General features: G+C 56.6%; 1 protein-coding gene across 2 annotated transcripts in view; it reads left to right on the plus strand.

Moving 5' to 3' along the window:
- RARG (retinoic acid receptor gamma) overlaps positions 1 to 18735 on the plus strand; it is a 44812-nt gene that overhangs the window by 23531 nt on the left and 2546 nt on the right. For both annotated transcript variants that reach the window (XM_077838419.1, XM_077838420.1), the window contains exons 2-4: positions 11824 to 11972; positions 13460 to 13601; positions 18424 to 18584. In XM_077838419.1, the coding sequence (XP_077694545.1) occupies positions 11824 to 11972; positions 13460 to 13601; positions 18424 to 18584 (452 nt within the window). The remainder of the gene's footprint in view (positions 1 to 11823; positions 11973 to 13459; positions 13602 to 18423; positions 18585 to 18735) is intronic.

An 18735-nucleotide genomic window follows, 5' to 3' on the forward strand; every position in this document is an offset into this window, starting at 1 on the left:
GGCAGGGGCCGGCTCTCACTCTGTAGGGTGAGGAGGTGCAATTGAGAGAGTGCTGTCTGGGTGCCCATGCCATCGCTGAGCCCCTTGCAGTGCCAGGGGCAGGGACCAGAGAGGGCCCCAGAGCTGAGCCTGTGTGTGGGGAGAGAGGTTGAAATATAATGGGGTGTATGAGACAGGATTGCCCCCCTCCATGTAATGGGAGCTGGTGGGGTGCAGCGGGCACCTCTCGGCCATCCACACTGTTGCTTGGGCCAAATCCAGGGCTGGCACTTTGATCATCCAGAGCAGCAGAATAAACAGCTTTTAAACTGTTTCACAAAGGAGGTCAGTGTATTATCCCCATTGTATAGCTGTGGAAACCGAGGCACAGGGAAGTGACTTACTCAAGGTCACACAGCAGAGCTGGGACTAGAACCCAGGTCTAGCCTGAGTCCCAGTCTAAGGCCATAGCCATTAGGCAGCACTGCCTCTGCTTTACCCCCATGGTTTTGCCCCACCTAAGCCTTTGCCTGGATCTGGTTTTGCATCTGACAATTAGGCTGGTTGGCAGAGCCCTGAGCTCCACCAGAACCACCATGAACACTCCCCTGGCCTTTCCCCTCTTGGCTCAGTGAGCGCAGACATTGGGAGGCAGGGCTCCTGGGTTCCCTCCCCAGCTCTGGGAGGAGTGATATCTAGTGGATAGAGCAGGGGAAGGGAGTCAGGCCTCCTGGATTCTCTTCCCGGTTGCTCCAGGAATTAGCCATGTGATCTTAAGCCAGTCAGTTCCCCGCGCTGTGCCTCAGTTTCCTCGTGTACGAAACCCCCGCTCTGCCTCCCGGAAGCTTAATTAACAAGTGTCCGCGGAGCGCTTTCAGATCAAAGGGCAAAGGATCAGTGTTATTAATCACTCTGGCAGGTTGCTGCTCGCTGCACCTGCTGGCATGCGGCAGCCACCTGACGGGAATGCAAAGCCCTGCTCCACGCTTTGACTCCCTGACATTGCCTGGCCCTGCTTTAACCACCACCATGGTGTTTGAACAGCAACCAGTCCTTTTATCCAGCTGCTGCAGACACAGGAACGATCCTGGGGGAAGGGGGGGGATGAGAGCATCTTCCATCCTGTACCAGAGCGGTTCGGATTGAAAACACAGAGGCAGATGCCCCAGTGGCAGCCAGCTCCGTGGCCCACATGCAGTTACACGCCACCGGGTGAAGGCAATGTCTCAGGGAGACCGTGGGGAGCCATGGAGCAGCCCAGGGCCAGCTCTGACCGGAACCCTTTGCTGGTGCAGCAGTATTGGAGAGGGGGGTGATTTTTAATGGCATTTCTATGCCAGCCAAAGCCCCAGTGTAGACATGACCTGGTGAAGACCTAGCCCAGGCTGGGAGCTAGCGAGCCAGAGGCCTGGTCTATGCTTGAACATTTGGTCGACCTAGCTAGCTACATCGCTCAGGACGGTGAAGAATTTCATGGCCTAAGTGCTGCAGTTCAATCAACCTAACAAAGTAGGAAGTGTCTACATCATGGGGGGAGGGATAGCTCAGTGGTTTGAGCATTGGCCTGCTAAATCCAGCGTTCTGAGTTCAATCCTTGAGGGGCCATTTAGGGATCTGGGCCAAAAACTGGGGATTGGTCCTGCTTTGAGCAGGGGGTTGGATTAGATGACCTCCTGAGGTCCCTTCCAACCCTGACCTTCTGTGATTCTGTGTGCTTAAGTGGCCCATCGGCAGTGGCGTGGCTGGAGCAGCTGCCATGTAGACAGACCCAGAGACAACGCCAGGGTCCTATCTGTGTCCAGCCACCTCAGTACAAAATCCTCTTTATACTCCTCACAGCAGAGTCCCATCCAGGACTGATGCCCTAAAAGGTATCCAGGATCCAGGCAGATGCCCCTGGAATGGAGCACAAGTCACATTGTGGTCGCCATTACACCTCACTGGGCTGGGTCATTCATAAGCACATAAGAACAGCCATACTGGGCCAGAGCAATGGTCCATCTAGCCCAGTATCCACAGTGGCCAGAGCCAGATGCTTCAGAGGGACTGAACAGCACAGGACAGTATCAAGTGATCCATCTGTTGTCCAGTCCTAGCATCTGGCAAACAGAGGTTTAGGGACACCCTGATCAAGGGATTTTGAGCCTGACCATCTTGGCTAATAGCCATTGATGGACCCATCCTCCATCCACGTAGCTAATTCTTTTTTGAACCCATTTATACTTTTGGCCTTCACAACATCCCCTGGCAATGAGTTCCACAGGTTAACTGTGCATTGCGTGAAGAAGTTCTTCCTTATGTTTTTCTGCAACCTGCTGCCTATTAACACAAAAAACAGGGATCAGCCAATAAAATTATGTGGAGGGGTAGATACCACTTCCTTATTCACTTTCTCCACACTGACAGGTTTCAGAGTAACAGCCGTGTTAGTCTGTATCCACACTGTTCATGATTTTATAGCCCATTATCACATCCCCCCTTAGTCATCTCTTTTCCAAGTTGAACAATCCAATTTTTTTAAAATCTTTCCTCATATAGAAGCTGTTCCATCCCCCTAATCATTTTTGTTGGCCTGCTCTGTACTTTTCCCAATTCTAGTATACCTTTTTTGAGATGGGGTGACCAGCACTGCACACAGTATTCAAGATGCGGGTGCACCAGGGATTTATATAGTGGCAATACGATATTTTCTCTATCCCTTTCCTAATGGTTCCTACCATTGTTGGCTTTTTTGTCTGCTGCTTCACATTGAGCCAATATTTTCAGAGAACTATCCATGAGGACTACCTGGTCTCTTTCTTAAGTGGTAACAGCTAATTTAATTCAGATCAGGATCCCTCTCCCCTCCAATAGCTGAAAGTCTCTAGGATACTGCTTCTGGGGGCTGAGGAGATGATAAAGGGTTGCTAAGAGTCTCCATAGAAATGCAAAGCTCTGTTGTCCATCCGGGAAGCAAGAGCTAGCACCTTACTTTGGGCCTGGAAGCCCTAGAGGAGAGACACCGCTACTTGATTTTTGTTTATTCCCCATCAAGGAACGAACTGCTTGTCCACATGGGAAGTTATACTGATATCATCCTCCTGGGATAAAGGGCTCTGGCTACCCCAGTTTAACCTCCTATGTGGACACTCTTAGGTCTGGTCTACCTTTGAACTGTAGATCGACCTAGCTACATTGCCCAGTATGAAAAACTTCACCCCCCGGAGCCTGTAGTTAAGTCAGCCTGGTCCCAGGGGGAAGATACAGCATGGGTGACGATACAGCATGGGTGATGGGAGAATTCTTCTGTTGATCTAGCCACTGCAGCGCAGGGAGTTTAGGGTTGCCAATTTTGGTTGGATGTAGTCCTGGAGGTTTCATCACATGACATAATCTTTAAATGAAAGATTCACCTTTAATTCCTGGAGACTCCGGGACAATCCTGGAGGTTTGGTAACCCTCCATCACTCAGGGAAGCGGGTTGCCTCCATCAACGGATGAAGCCCTCCTGTTGATGTGGGAAGCATCAACGCTGTGGGGCTGCAGCAGCATCGCTGCAGCTGGGCCACTGGACCGCCCGTAGTGTAGACGTAACCTTAGTCCAGAATAAGAGTGGCTTTTCTCTGACTCAGTTTAAATCACTTCCAAAGTGACATAAGCTATATCGGATGTTAGACTGGGATAACTATAGTGGTTTCAATTCCCCCCACGCGCCCCTGTCCCTTAGCTTATCTCATAACTTCCCATGTTTTTGGTTTTGAACCTATTTAAGTTAAACCACAGTAAACTGCTCTTAATCTGAGATCTTGTCTACACAGGAAAGATACACCAGCTGTATCAAATCCGTCTATCCGGCTGGGTGGATGCCTGCTTGGTACACCGTGTTTGTACCCATATAACTGTGTTGGTTGGGGGGGCTGATTTTTCACAGATCGTGATACTGATATAAGCCCTCAGGTGGATGCAGTTATACTGGTATATATTCCCTTCCCATCTGGGAATGAGCTACACCGGCACAGATCCATTTGTACTGGGATAATTGTGCCAGCCCAGTAACTGTGTCTGTGTGTGTGTGTGGTTATACTGCTTTAACTAGATCGGTAAGGTTCAACCACTACAACTTCCTAGTGCGGATGGAGGCCAGGAGTGCCTCAGGGGTGGGGGGAGGGGGGTGCTAGACCAGGGTAGCTTTACCGGTGCCTTCAGTCATACTGAAAAAATCTCTTGTGTAGACAAAGCCTAAATCGGTTTCAATTCGCATCTTTTAATCTGATGCTGTTTTGCCCTGTAGACAAGGCCTTGGATTTGAAATTAACATAACAGCAACTGTATGGGCTCAGACGGCTGCTTGCAAGTCTTCTGTCTATCTATCTATCTTCATATGCACCCAACTGTCTCTTTCTCCCCCCTCCACATACATACCTCTCTTCCCCTCCTGGACTTTTCCCCATTTATGTCAGCGGCAGCAGGGTCGCTGGGGCTTTCTTTATAGACCAAAGTTGCCTTTGGTAAATAGCAATAAATAGCTGAAGGAAACGGCCCGCCCCCGGGATCCGTGGTGCCGGCTGCAGGAAGAGATGCTCCTTTTCCAGCACCGCAAGGTATAACATACACACAGGTCAGAGCGAGTCTCCCAGCGTCTGGGCATTGCTTATTAAAATCTCCCCTGTGTCCTGCCCCTGAGATGAGGGGTCTTAATCCAAGGGCTTGGTGACCAGATCCCCGCTTGGGCAACCACTCCAATGAGAAGAGATTCTCCTGCACGGTCCCGCACTAAAACCATCACGCAGCACTGCTAACCGGCTGCTTTGTTCCTCCCCAGAGGCAGCTGCATCTAAGGACTGCTCGTGTTTGTAATGGGTCCTCTGGGAGGAAGGTCCTGTGGAATCAGTGATGGTCCCTGCTCCCAGCATTTGGGGGAAGGGGTGTCTTTGGATAAGTGGGTGTAGTTTTGACTCTATCTAATAACAAACACTGGCAGAGAACTTCATGTTAATCGTATTATACTTCGGGGATGTAGTGGTTTGCCTAGGATCACACCGAGAATCAGTGACAGCTGGAAATAGAGTGAGTCAGGACTCCTGGGTTCTTTAACCACCATACTGCCTCCGAGAGCTCAGACTAGAGCCTGGAAGTCCTTATTCCTTGGCCCCTGCTTTACCTAGAAAACGCACTTGCCTAGGTTCACAAGCCCCAACTGTGTTCTCCATTGCCACACGCCTCACCCAAATCCAGGATTAGAACCCAGGAGTCCTGGAGCCCAGCCTTGGGCTCCACATACTAGGCCATGCTCTCCCCCAAGATCTTTGGTTAGAATCCAGGAGTCCACTAGGCCACACTCCGCACCCAAGCCCAGGATTAGAACCCAGCAGCCACCTGCTACTTCTCGGTGCTGTGAGTCTGGTGGACTGGGAGTCCCACAAGTAGTGGGGATCCTGCCCCCACATCTCTAGCCCCTGAGCTGGCAGCCCTATTTCACCTGCTTGGAGGCAGAGTGGTCCCCAGCAAGGGCTGGGAACACGTGTGGGTTTGTTCGTCCGGTGCTGAAAGGCACAGGGCAGAACATCGGATGGCTGGCGGTGCAGGGGGGATTTATGACCCGCCCGGCTCTTCCCCTCTCCTCTGCGGTGGGAGGCCCTGGGCACAGCATGAACTGTCCTGACATTGGATTTATTTCCTCCCCTCTGCTCCCACCTGTTGCAGGGCTCCGGGTTTATCTCTGCTAATGATGCTGGAGCCTTGTCAGCCTGGCTTCGGGGCTGCAGCCACAGGGCAGTTGGGGGCCCCTGGCTGTGGTTTGTGGGGTTTGAGCATCACCCTGATTTAGGAGGGCTCCCCCGAGCAACCAGCTGGAAAGATATCTCCCTCTCTCTCTCCATCACACTTTCTTTCTTTCTGCCTCACACGCACCCTCTCCCACCACTCTGCTGCTCCAGGCAGGAAGGAAGGAGGCTGTAAAATGCAATCAGGAGGCCAGGAATTTTGTGGCTCAGTTCTTGTTGATGAAATGGGTGAGCCGGGTTTTGCCAAGCCTGCTGAGGGAGGGGTTTATTTTGAGAGCAGTGTCTGGGGGGAAGTATCTGGGAGGAGCAGAGCTGTGTCGGGGGATGGTATTTTGGGGGGAACAGGTATGCAGGGGGTGGTACTGGGAGGTGATATCTGGGGGGAGCTGTGCCAGGGGACAGTATTTTGGGGGGACTGGTATGCAGGAGAGCGGTACTGAGGAGTGATATCCTGGAGGAGCAGTATCCAGGGGAGCTGTGTCGGGGGGATGGTATTTTGGGGGGACCGGTATGCAGGGAGACAGTACTGGGGAAGGGATTAGGGAGCTCCTAGGCTGGATTTCCAGAAGGGCGCCCCCCCTCCTTGGGGACCAGCCCTCTCTCTTGGTACCCAGGCCTGGGTATCTCTGCCAGCTCTGATGGATCATGGGGCTGGGCAGACGAGGCTGATCCGGGATGGTTTGTGGGAATGGATTTGGGGGCAAGGACAGGATAGACTCATTGCCTCAGGGGGCCCCCTCAGAATCCAGCCATGTCCCTGGGGGGTGAGGCCTTTCCCCAGCACCTTTCAGCAGGACCCTGTCACAGCACTGGGCCCCCTGCTTCCCAGAGACCTGCCTCCTGGTGCTGGTGTCCCAGCCAGGGGATGGGGGCCAGGGCAACACAACGAACGGTGGCTTTGAACCCACCCCTGGGGTGGGGGACCAGGCGTCCTCCACACACATGCCCCTTCAAGGGCTGGGGCCTGTAATGATCACTAGGAGCCCAGCCCCACGCCCAGCTCTTGCATGCTTATCAAGAGATGGCAGCTGGGGGCAGGAGGGCTCTGATCCATGGGTTGGTGACCCATGTCTGCAGCTTAACCTTGGACCCACTGGAAGCCACATGGCCAGTGCAGTCCCAGCTCTCAGACCCCAGGCTCCATAGCAAGACCGGGGGAAGGGGCGGGGAAGGGGGGGCCTCACCCAGTCCTGCATGGGCCTCGGGCTGAGTGTGATGGGGTGGGATTGGTCCCTGGGGCAAGATCCAGTCCACATCGGATTTCCCCACTCCCTTTGCCCCCCATGTAGCTTGGGAACTGCTGTCTAACCCTACCCGGACCCCAAGGCATCTGCCCTCCAGCACTCTAATTCCTGGGGTCAGCTGAGCACTGTCCCTGCCCCAGGGGCCCGCGGGAGGCTTCTGGAATATTGCATGGGTTGGGTGTCTAGGCAGTTGGCTCCCATGGGTCAGATGCTGGTAAGGGAGGGGCCTTCCCTGTCCCATGGAGACAGATCTCTGGGGGATGGGGCTGCTGGTGGGGGAGAGAAAGCTCTAAACGGGGTGAGCAGCCTATCCCTGCAGGGAGCAAGGGGCAGGAGTCCTGCAGCAGCCCTGAGATGTTCCTATAAAGTGGGTGATGCATGCATGTAAGCACTCACCGGGAGCGTGTACACCCAGAATCAAATCAAGACGTGCTCACCGGGGACTGCGCCCCCAGAATTAAAGCCAAACATGCTCACCAGGGGCTGAGCATACACACTCAATCAAGCGCACATATGCACTCCCATTTCTGCACCCACACAAACACAATCCACACAGACACACTCTCTTGCAGACTCACAATCAACTCCACTGATGTAGAGATACACACAGCATTCCCATGCCTTTCAAAGGCGCCTCCCTGTGTGTTTATGGGTTACTTTCAGGTAAATAAGAGCCTGCAATTGAGATATAATCACCTTACCCTCCCCTCCTTTGTCTCTCTGCTGATCTCCCAGGCGGGAGGGGAGGCACAGGGAGAGGTCTCAAATCCCCTATTGTCTTATTGTAAAGAAGGGAAAAAATGCAGAGGGTTAAGATTCATGAGCCTCTAATCGTCCACTTGGCCTGTCTGTCATGGAGATGAGGTTGTCTCCCTTGTGGGGGAAGGGACAGAGATGCATGGAGTCAGGAGCTCCCCCATGCATCAGCCAGAGCAAAAGGCTAGATGCTCCCCCGGGTGAGATCTGGGGTGCAAGGGGTGCGGGAGAGGGGCATGGAGTGTGGGACCCCGAGTGCTTGCAGGTAACTAGTCCGCGGGGCCAGCCGCCAGCTTTGCCCCTAGATCTGAACCCCCGTGGATCTTTGGGGGCTCAGAGCTGAGGTTTTGGCTGGAGGCTCTAATTCTGTTTGGCAGAAGTTGGGGCAGAAAGGAAGCCTGGTGGAGAAGCGAGTGACGGCAGCTTGGATGGCCTGTGAAACTGAGGCCTGTTTCTTATTTATGTTACAGTGGGAGTCACCAGGTGGTGCTGTTGCATAGTCATGCTAGTTCTTAGCCTGCGGGCAGTGCTCTGCCTTGGAAGAGACGCCCTATTGTTTAGTTTGTTGGAGGATGGACATGCATCTCCCAGAGAGCTGTTGCAAGCAGCAAGAGACAGTTTGCACCCAGGGTGCAAGGGGGCTGCCCCCTGGCCACAGATGGCAGAGGCAGAACCCCACACCCTGCAGTTGGGTCTGCTCTCTGCGCTATGCCAGGCTCAGCGGTGCCCAGGGACGGCAGCACTGGGGTGGTGTTGGGGGCTAGTGCTCCACACAATGGAAATATTGTTTGTGTGTGTGTGGGAGGGGCTGATGTTTCTGCCTCCATGTGTCATTCCCTGTGAACTGCGCACATGCATGGGGGGCAGGAGAGCAAGTGGGATTTAGAGGGGCTGGGGTCGCCACCATGACATCCAGGAGCCCATAGAAACCCTCCATCTAGGCCCCTTCCTTAGTAAACTTTAGCTGTGGCCGGGTTTGCTCCCTGCCCTAATCTCTCCAACCAGGGTTAATTATTCTTGAGGGAGTCTTGCTCCCTGGGAACTGGGCTTTGGGGTTGGGGTTCAGATTTATTACAGAGGGGGCTGCCTGTGTGCCGTTTGTGACCGCCTCTGTTCCAGGTCTGGCGAAGGGACCGTATGCAAGATGCACTAAGTAAACTACCTAGTCCTCTGTGTTACTGCTTTCTCTCGCATTGGGAAGCTGATCAGTGAGGCCCTGAGATCCACACCCCAGTATTATAACCGCTGCTATAGTCATGCCGAGAGGCCCCCGCTGCGATCGGGGCCCTGGTGTGCAAGGTGCTGTGTGCACTGCACAGGGTCGCCAGTGGCAGTGGTGGTGCTGGAGTGTCGCTTTGCCATCTCCGATTCCTGGCCGCTGAGGATTTCTGCCTGAGCTTGCAAAGGTTGTTGGGCAGCAAGGGCCAGCAGAGGATGCTGCCCCCCTGCCCATGCAATCTGTGCCCTGCATGAGACCAGCACGGAGCAGGGCCCAGCTTGGGGGCAGCGCTGCCTTCCTGCCAGTACTAAATGGGGCTGGGAGAAGTGAGGCAAGCGAGGGCGTGCCCCTTGAGCCTGCACCCTGCTGTGGGTGGTGGCGATAGAAGAGAGGATCCCAGGAGTGTATGTGCCATGTACACCGTCTCTAGCCCGGCTGTATGCTCCCAGCGCTGGGCAAGGGCCGTGTCTGGGGTGTTGGGTGGGGAGCTGAGGAAGAGCCAGAGCCAGCATCCTGGGAGCAGGGGGAATTAGGCAGGTGGTAGAGGGGGAGCTGGTATCCAGGGAGGGGGAAAGGATCTGAGCAGGGGGCTGTAGCCAAGGAAGTCAGCTGGAGAGGGTGCAGAGTGGAAGTAGGGTAGTGCCCATTGACGGGGCAGGGTACTGAGGAGGGAGCCTGGGGAAGGGGGTGTGGGTGAGGGTCCCATCTTTCAGCCAGAAGCAAATGTCTGGGGTGTGTATCTCTGAGCGTTTCAGGATGAGACTGGAAAGATGTGTGGACACCAGGTCAGCAGCAGGACCTAGGTGTTCTGGGCTCAGTCCCGTTGCTTGTGGCTGCTTCCCCGATTCCCACCCTTTTCCTGGGTGGGCTGAACAGTGCCCAGTGGAAAACCCTCCTCTCTAGAGGGCTCACCGTGTAGCCTGATTTACCACTAAAGACCTCAGGGAGAGGCTACAGCCTCAGGGAAAGACCCTAATCCTGTTCTAGTATAACCCTGGCTTCTACTGCTTGAGCTACAGGAGCGTCCCCCCTTAGCCGCTAACAGTACAGGGCCTATGGCACACAGCTGGACAGTTCCGATTGTGTTCAGTAGAGGGCAGCATTGCACACATGGACAGCTCTGCTCCTCTCTCATACTATATAGGGGCTAGTGGCCACTCAGGCCACAATTTGCACAAGAGGAGCAAAGCAGTGAATGAAATATGCTACCAGTTTAAAATGTCTCCCCTAGAAAGTTCCTGGTTTTCAGGTATCCTGTGGGATGCTGCTGAACTCTGGTAGTTGCCTGGAAACTTTGCACCTGTGGTATTTCTCGGTCTGTTTCATCATTAAGTTCCAGAGTTAACATCACATCAAAAGGGAGCAGTTTGAGTTACTGCTTTTGGCTGGCTGGTTGCAGACTCAGGCAGTGGCTTGTGGTCATGTTTGGAAGGTTATTGATATAACTTGAAGGCCTGGCAACTTAAACTTAAATTTTATAGAACCCCCTCACCCCCCAAAACCCAGAGGGAAGAAAGATTGCTTGGAAGTTGCAAACTCTGCCATGCTGTTTGTTATTGTTGGGTCTCTTGTGAGTGCTGGAGCTGGGTGTACTAGTGTGTTGTTGTAGGGTTGCTTCTTTGCACAAGTCCGTACACACTGATTTATTTTAGAGCTGCTCAGGGGCATAGGACTCCACACGCTGGTTTGTTATTGTAGGGTTGCTCAGACTCTCTGGGCTGCACCGGCTGGTTTGTTATTGTAGGGCTGCTCAGAGGTCCAATGTTGTAGGGTTGCTATTGTTTTCCTTTTTTAAGAAAAATGAATGTGGGATGCTGGCCCCCCGCCCCCTGGCTTTGCAAACAGGGGAAGCTGATGCTTTGGAGACTGTCCAAACCTAGGAAGCACCCAGCTCCCCCTCCCCGTTCCATTGCGGGGGTCCACCTGGGCTGATGGGGTTTCTGGGACTCAGCTGCCCTTCCAAGGGGTAGGGTGGGGATAAAACAGCCAAAAGGCAAGAGGCGGGACACACGATGCCCGGCCCTCTGTGGAGGGATAAGCCCGCAGTCCCCGTGGGGTATGGGTGTGCCCCCTCCATCCCCCTGCGCCCCGCCTCGTGCCGTGGGCCTGGGGGAAGGGGGATTAGGTTACACGGCTCTGGTAACAATTCCAACCTGTTTGGACTGGAATGTGGCATTTAGAGCCCGGCTACAGGAAATTCGCTTTGCGCTGAAAGACAGAATTGAAAACAGTTTGCAGCCCGGCCTGGGGGCGCCTGGCTGGCTCGGGGCGGGGGCGGGCAGGGGAATGGGGGTCTGGCTCTGGCCTGGGGTGGAGGGCAAGGGGATGGGGGCCTCGCTCTGTCCTGCAGGGAGCAGAGAGATTGTGGGGGCTGGTTCTGGCAAGGGGGAGAGCAGGGGGATGGGAGGATGCCTCTGGCCTCGGGGGAGAGCAGCAGATATGGGGGCTGGCTCTGGCCTCGCGGAGCAGGACAGAGGATTGGGGGGCTGGCTGTGGCATTGGGACAGGTTGTGGGGGGATTTGATTCCCCCTCCCTTCCCTGTTCCCCTCTGGTTATTTTGGCCAGTGCCAAATACCTAGCAAGTGGCCTTGGCTGCCCCAGGCTGGAGGGATCCCACAGAAGCATGTTCCTTGGGGCCCCTCCTGACCCTCCCCCCCACCCCCCAGGAAACCCCCATGATGGGAAGCCCCCAGCACCAAGACTCAGAGAAGGTTCCTGTCAGAAGTTGGGGGGGGAGGGGGGTTTACCAACCCCCCTCTCCCCCACGCTGTCAGGGCCATCCCTGATCGCCTGGGTCTTGCGGCCCTTGGAATTTACCCGGACGCTGGCTCCTGATGCCCCTGCCATTCCCTCTCTCATCAGCCGTGGAGACCCAGAGCACGAGTTCGGAGGAGATGGTGCCGAGCTCGCCCTCACCACCCCCGCCCCCCCGCGTCTACAAGCCCTGCTTTGTCTGCAACGATAAGTCCTCTGGCTACCACTACGGCGTCAGCTCCTGCGAAGGCTGCAAGGTAACGGGGACCCCCGCCCTTGGGGCCCGCCGCACGGCTTGGGGCTCAGCCAGCTCCTTGCTTTGCCCCTCTGGAGCCTGGCTCTCCGTTGGGCACCCCTCCCAGCTGAGATTGGGGCCCCGTTGTGCTGGGCGCTGCACAGACCCCAGCTGAGATCAAGGGCCCGTTGTGCCGGGTGCTGCAGAGAACCCAGTTGAGATCAGGGCTCCATTGTGCCAGGGCCAGTCCCTGCCCCAAAGGGCTCACAGTGCAAACAGAGAGGAACAAAGTTTTGGAAGTGCAGTCATTATTTTGCAGGAAAAGTGGCTTTTAGTCCAAAATCGAGTGTCCAGTGGGTCACTGTTCTGGAATAGCAGCACAGTCTGAGGGCCTGAGCGCTGGGCGAGGGCTTGGGACCCCTGGATTCTAGGCCTGGCTCTGTTGGGTGACCTGACCAGTCACTGCCTCTCTTTGTGTCTCAGTTTCCACACCTGTAAAATGGGGCTAGTGATAGGTACCCCCTTTTTAAAGTGCTTTGAGATTTGCTGATGAAACAAGCTAGGTGTCATTATTATTTCAGTCCTTTCCCCATGTAGACAAGCCCTAAAAGAATGACCAGGATAGAGACAATTTGTGGGGCGTGAAGGCCGAGGGGGACACTTGACCCATTTAAAACTGATCCCAGGGAAGAGCATTTTGAAAATGATGACCCTGTGGAACTCACCACCACTGGATGTTCTTATGCAATAGGATCTGTCAGGGATGGCCTAGATATATGTGCTCCCTCAGTGCAGGGAGAGGGACTGGGTGACCTCTCGAGGTCCCTTCTGGCCCTACATCTCTACGATTCTATAGGATTTAGAGAAAGGCAAGGGCGGGGAGGGATAGCTCAGTGGTTTGAGCATTGGCCTGCTAAACCCAGGGTCGTGAGTTCAGTCCTTGAGGGGGCCATTTAGGGATTTGGGGGATTGGTCCTGCTTTGAACAGGGGTTTGGACTAGATGACCTCCTGAGGTCCCTTCCAACCCTGATAGTCTATGGTTCTATGAAAAACCAATTACATGAATAGTGAATTGCATTGGAGGCCAGGATGTGCAAAGGGGCCCAGGGGGTTGGGCGCGCTGCATTTGGGCACCCCACTCCCTTTGCAGATCCCAGCCAGAAGGCCTACACATTCTCCTGTTGATGGCACAAGCCAGCTCCTAAAAGCCAGGGGTCAGGAGGGATCAGTCCATGATTGCCTGTGAGAAGGGGGTTGAGAGTGTCAGAGCCGGAGCACCGGGCTGGAGCGGCCATTGCTCTTAGCTGCTGCAGCGACTGGTGCTCCAGCAGGCCAGTCTGGGGGGGTTCTGTTTGCATTTGGGGGTGCAGCTTTGCCAAGGCACCTGCTTGGAGCTGTAGGGCACATGGGGTAACCCCTTCCCTGCCTCTTCTCCCCCCACCACATCCTTACCTCTGAACCCCGCTCCCCATGACCTGCATGTCCCTGTCTCCCCCCACCACCTTCAGGGATTCTTTCGCCGAAGCATCCAGAAGAACATGGTATACACCTGCCACCGCGACAAGAACTGCCAGATCAACAAGGTGACCCGCAACCGCTGCCAGTACTGTCGGCTCCAGAAGTGCTTTGAAGTCGGCATGTCCAAAGAAGGTGAGGAGCCAGGGAGCAGCGGGAGGGTGGGGGCAACAGCCATGGGCGGCTGGGAGGTGGGGGAGGAATCCACCTGCAGCGGGATCAGATGGAAGGTTGGATCCAACAGGGGCATGGCCCCATGCAGAGAGACTGGCCCACATGCACCTGTTCCCCTCCCCCCGAGCCCTCTACTCCTGCATGCTCTTGTGTTGCCCAGGACCCTGCCCCATGGCACTGCTGTGCCCCAAGACTGGAAAGTCACTGGCACTGGAGGTGAGAGAGCAGGGGCCCCTCCATGAGCCCCATAGTGTTTGGTGAGAGCTTTGCCCGAGATCTTTGCCCAGCTGGCACAGATGGGGCCGGACTGTGACGGGGCTAGGGCATGGCATCCAGGCCTGGCTTCGGATCATTTGGATCCAGGGTTCGAGTTTGGCCCAGTTCAGGTCTGTGGCCGGGGCGGGTGGGAGTTTGGATCCAGGCTCTGGTTTGAGGCCTGTCTCATGGAAGTCTGGTGCCCATGGCAAGGCCACGCTAGGACATGCTTCCGATACGGGTAGTTCTTGGGCTGGCCGGGCCAGGGTAGCCGGAACCAGGTGGGAACAGGACACGGGCCAGAAGTGGATCCGAATCTCACCGGGATTCAAATCCTTGGTTCTGGCCCCTTGGCAAAGTGGGCTTTGAGGCCCAGCACTTGGAGCCATGGTTCACAGGTGCCACCGTAACCGTGCCCCCATGGTGGTGATCTCTCGCACCCCTCCCCCCGCCCGCTTTGCTGAGTCACGCGGGAGTTGGCGGAAGGCTTGGAAGAGGGCGGCTGCCCCTTTAAGAGTGCTGTCAGCCGGATGGTCCATCTGGAGACAGAGTGCCTCTTGGCGGCTGTTGCTTTTACTCCCGACTGCTAAGGCATGTCCTCACGAGCCGGCCGGGGTGGGGCCCCCATTAATCACTGTCTCTTTAAGAGCCCGTAATTAGGAATGTCTGTCTCAGCCCTGGCCATTGATTTCCAGGCCCCTGTCGCTTTAAGGGCGGAGGGTTTTTTGGGGCGGGTGAGGGCGAGATGTCTTGAAGGCGACCGGAAATGGGTGGTCTGTGGGAACTGGGCCAGGATTGGGCAGGGGCGGGTATCCTTGGCATCCCTCCCACTCCCCCAGCGCTGGCCCAGCTAGAACTGAATGGGCTGCAGGACGCCCCTCCCTCCCCCCCCGAAAAGAGATCAAGGGGCTGCCCCCCTTGCCCCCCTGACAGCTGGTGGGCATGTGAACAGCACTGCATGGGAAGACTGGCACAGGTCCCGGATCTGGGGGACCTGCTGCCTCTCTGAACTGCCCTTCCCTGCTACCCCCCACTCCACACGCCTGCTAAGCTTCGGCTGTCTCACCTGATTCTTCAAACAACCCCCTCCACACCCGGCCTCCATGCGTCACCCTGGCTTTCGATGGGCTGAAGGTGCCAGTAGATAGGGTGGGGGGGCTGAGCAGCTCCCCCCCGGCCCCATGCCATGGCAGCCCAGGTTGTTGTGCATCTGGGGGGATGGGGCTGGATCCCCAAGGCAGTGGGGTGTCTGGGGGGGGGTGGTGTGTGAGCTCTGCTGGCAGCCCCTCCCTGCCGGCATTGTGCTGGCCGAGGCTATAAGTGGATATCCTGCCGGCTCGCGTATCCTGTTGCCAGATTCCCCCTGGCGCTCCGTGCTGGGGTGAGCCGGAAGTGCAGCCTGGAAATGTGCGGCCACAGGGCGGGCCGGGAGAATGTACACGCAACGGGAATGCTGGGACCTTGGGGGGCGGGGGACCCTGCTGGGCTCACTGGGCCCCAGGACTGCTGGTGCCCTGGTTTGGGGATGGCAGGGATGAACTGACCCCCCCCTCCCCCCCAACCCCCGGGCATGGGGCTGTCTCTATCCCTCTGGCTGAAGCCTAGTTCATCTCCTTCCTTCCCCCTGCCACCAGGAGGCCAAGCCAGGACGGGTCAGGGCTCAAAGTACTTTGCAAGGGGCCCGCCTGGACAGGTGCAGCAGGAGGGCTCCCCGGGGAGTGGGGCCGGGGCGGCCGGAGTGGGGCAGAGGGAGAGCCGGGAAGCCCCATCCTTCACAGGAGATACCGGGCAGCCAATCCGGTGAGCCACGTCAGGCACTGCCCCGTGTGCTAAGCAGTGTGGCCAGCCAGAATCCATTGGTGCTGGGCGCCTGCACGTGGTCTCAGACTTTTGTACTGGTGACCCCTTTCACGCAGCGTGTGCGCCCCCCCTTATACATTAAAAACACTTGGTTATGTATTTAACGCCATTATAAATGCTGGAGGCAAAGCGGGGTTTGGGGTGGAGGCTGACAGCTCATGACACCCCTCCCCCCCCGTGTAATAACCTCGCGACCCCTTGAGGGGTCCTGACCCCCAGTTTGAGAACCCCTGACATGGTCAAAGCCGGACAGCCAACCAGAATCCATTTCCATTGGTTCTTAACCCACATTAGAAGCCGGGTAGCCAATCAGACTGGGCTGCCAGTTGCCAGTGTTAGAAGCTGGACGGCCAATCAGGTTCCAGCCTCCCCCCCAGGACACATGCCCCAGGGGTCTAGCCAGCTGGGGCACTGTGAAGACAGGGGCTATTGGGGTGCCGGGCAGGCCTAAGGGGGGGCAGCTATCACGAGCCAGCAGGCTTTGGCGTGTTGGGATCCCTGGGCATATGCTGTGGGCAAACGGGGAGAGCCTGGGGGAGCAGGCAATGCCATGTCATCCCCCACTCCCATGTATCCGAGTACCCCCCACTCTCCTCCCCGCCCCCCCCCCCGCACTTTATCTGGCCTCCCTGTCCGCTGCTTCCTGTTTTCCTTGGGCTGAGCACAAGCCTCGGTGTTTCCCAAGCGAAGGCGGGGAGGGTGGCTGGGAACCGCGGTGGGCAGGGGCCAGCTGGTCTGGCCGAACCGCCTCCATGGGTCAGGATGGGCGAGGGGTGTAGAACCTGCAGGGGGAGCATGGGGACACCAGCCCAGTGCAGCCTGGCTCGGAGGAGGTGACACCCAGACCAGCTCCTACTGGCCCTCCCCTTGCCGACCCCTGCATGCCCATCGTCTCGCTGGCTGCCCCCAGGGCCACGTATGAAAATGAGCCTCAAGGGGCACCCATTGCTAGGGGAGGGGGCTGGCAGGTTGCTGTGGGCAGATGCTTGCTGGGCCATCCCCGTGCCGATCGTGCGCATTAACTGCTGGGAAAGGGGATAGAGCGCCAGAGTGGGTTACCAAGGTTGGCCCCGGGGCAGGGGGAATGTTTCCCTCTGCAGAGACAGGATTCGCTTCCCCCTGCCCAGGAACTGGGACATGCACCAAATGCTCCCTCACCATGGCAATGCAAAAAATACCCCCGTCTCACGGGGTGCACTGTCTAAATAGAGCACTTGGGGAAACTGAGGCATGCAGACAGCAGTGAGTCGCTCATGGTCAACCAACAGAGCTGGGAACAGAACCCAGGTCTCCTGCGGGCACAGCTGCTGATCCCACCACTAGCCCACACTGCTTCAGAACAGCCAGGCTGAGAAGGAACGCCCAAAGCGTGTGATCCGACTGGCATCAAGAGCAGCTTCCTAGTCATGTGACCCTTCCAGCTCCAGCCCCAGCCAGGGTAGATCAGTGTCTCTGGGTTGCAGTCAGTGGGGCCAGATCCCTGTAGGGTGTAAATGGGTGTCGCTGGGTTGCGGTCAGTGGGGCCAGATCCCCATAGGGTGTAAATGGGCGTCGCTGGGTTGCAGTCAGTGGGGCCAGATCCCTGTATGGTGTAAATGGGCGTCGCTGGGTTGCAGTCAGTGGGGCCAGATCCCTGTATGGTGTAAATGGGCGTCGCTGGGTTGCAGTCAGTGGGGCCAGATCCCTGTAGGGTGTAAATGGGTGTCGCTGGGTTGCAGTCAGTGGGGCCAGATCCCTGTAGGGTGTAAATGGGCGTCGCTGGGTTGCAGTCAGTGGGGCCAGATCCCTGTAGGGTGTAAATGGGTGTCGCTGGGTTGCAGTCAGTGGGGCCAGATCCCTGTATGGTGTAAATGGGTGTCGCTGGGTTGCAGTCAGTGGGGCCAGATCCCTGTATGGTGTAAATGGGCGTCGCTGGGTTGCAGTCAGTGGGGCCAGATCCCTGAATGGTGTAAATGGGCGTCACTGTGTTGGAGTCAGTGGGGTCAGATTCCCGTAGGGTGTAAATGGGTGTCGCTGGGTTGGAGTCAGTGGGGTCAGATCCCCGTATGATGTAAATGGGCATCACTGCGTTGGAGTCAGTGGGGCCAGATCCCCGTAGGGTGTAAATGGGTGTCGCTGGGTTGGAGTCAGTGGGGTCAGATCCCCGTATGATGTAAATGGGCGTCACTGCGTTGGAGTCAGTGGGGCCAGATCCCCGTATGATGTAAATGGGCGTCACTGCGTTGGAGTCAGTGGGGCCAGATTCCCGTAGGATGTAAATGGGCGTCACTGCGTTGGAGTCAGTGGGGCCAGATCCCTGTATGATGTAAATGGGCGTCACTGCGTTGGAGTCAGTGGGGCCAGATCCCCATATGGTGTAGGTGGGCGTATCTCCATCGGGGTCAGGCCAGAGCCCCACCTCCTACAGATCAGCCTAGCCCCACCGAAGTCAATGGTACCACGCCAGTTTACACTGGCCAGGGATCTGGCCCATAGGGTTGATTTGGTGATCTCTGTTTTAAAGAGGAGTGTCCCAGCTGCGGGGGGTGTTTGGGCTGGGTCAGACCCCCAGGGCCAAATGCCCCCCCGACCATGTGGCTCCCGCACACGCTCCCAGCTACGGACTCTGAGCCAGGGTCAGGGCTGGTCACTCGGGGCCGTGTCCTCACCCCCACCCCCTCTCCGGCAGCCGTGCGGAACGACAGGAACAAGAAGAAGAAGGACGTGAAGGAGGAGGTGGTGGTGGACAGCTACGAAATGACTCCCGAGCTGGAGGAGTTGATCCAGAAAGTCAGCAAGGCCCACCAGGAGACCTTCCCCTCGCTGTGCCAGCTGGGCAAATACACCACGGTGAGCCCCCTGCACATGGCACTGCCCGTCTCCCCTAGCTCACCTGGGAACCCCCTTCTGCCTTCCCTGCTTCCGTCATTGGAACGTGCCTCAGGGTCCCTGCACCCCGAGCCCCAGGGCTCAGCCTGTGGGAATAACAGAGCCGCCTTTT

Source organism: Eretmochelys imbricata, chromosome 20, assembly GCF_965152235.1.
Source record: "Eretmochelys imbricata isolate rEreImb1 chromosome 20, rEreImb1.hap1, whole genome shotgun sequence".
In the NCBI taxonomy this organism is placed as follows: domain Eukaryota; kingdom Metazoa; phylum Chordata; order Testudines; family Cheloniidae; genus Eretmochelys; species Eretmochelys imbricata.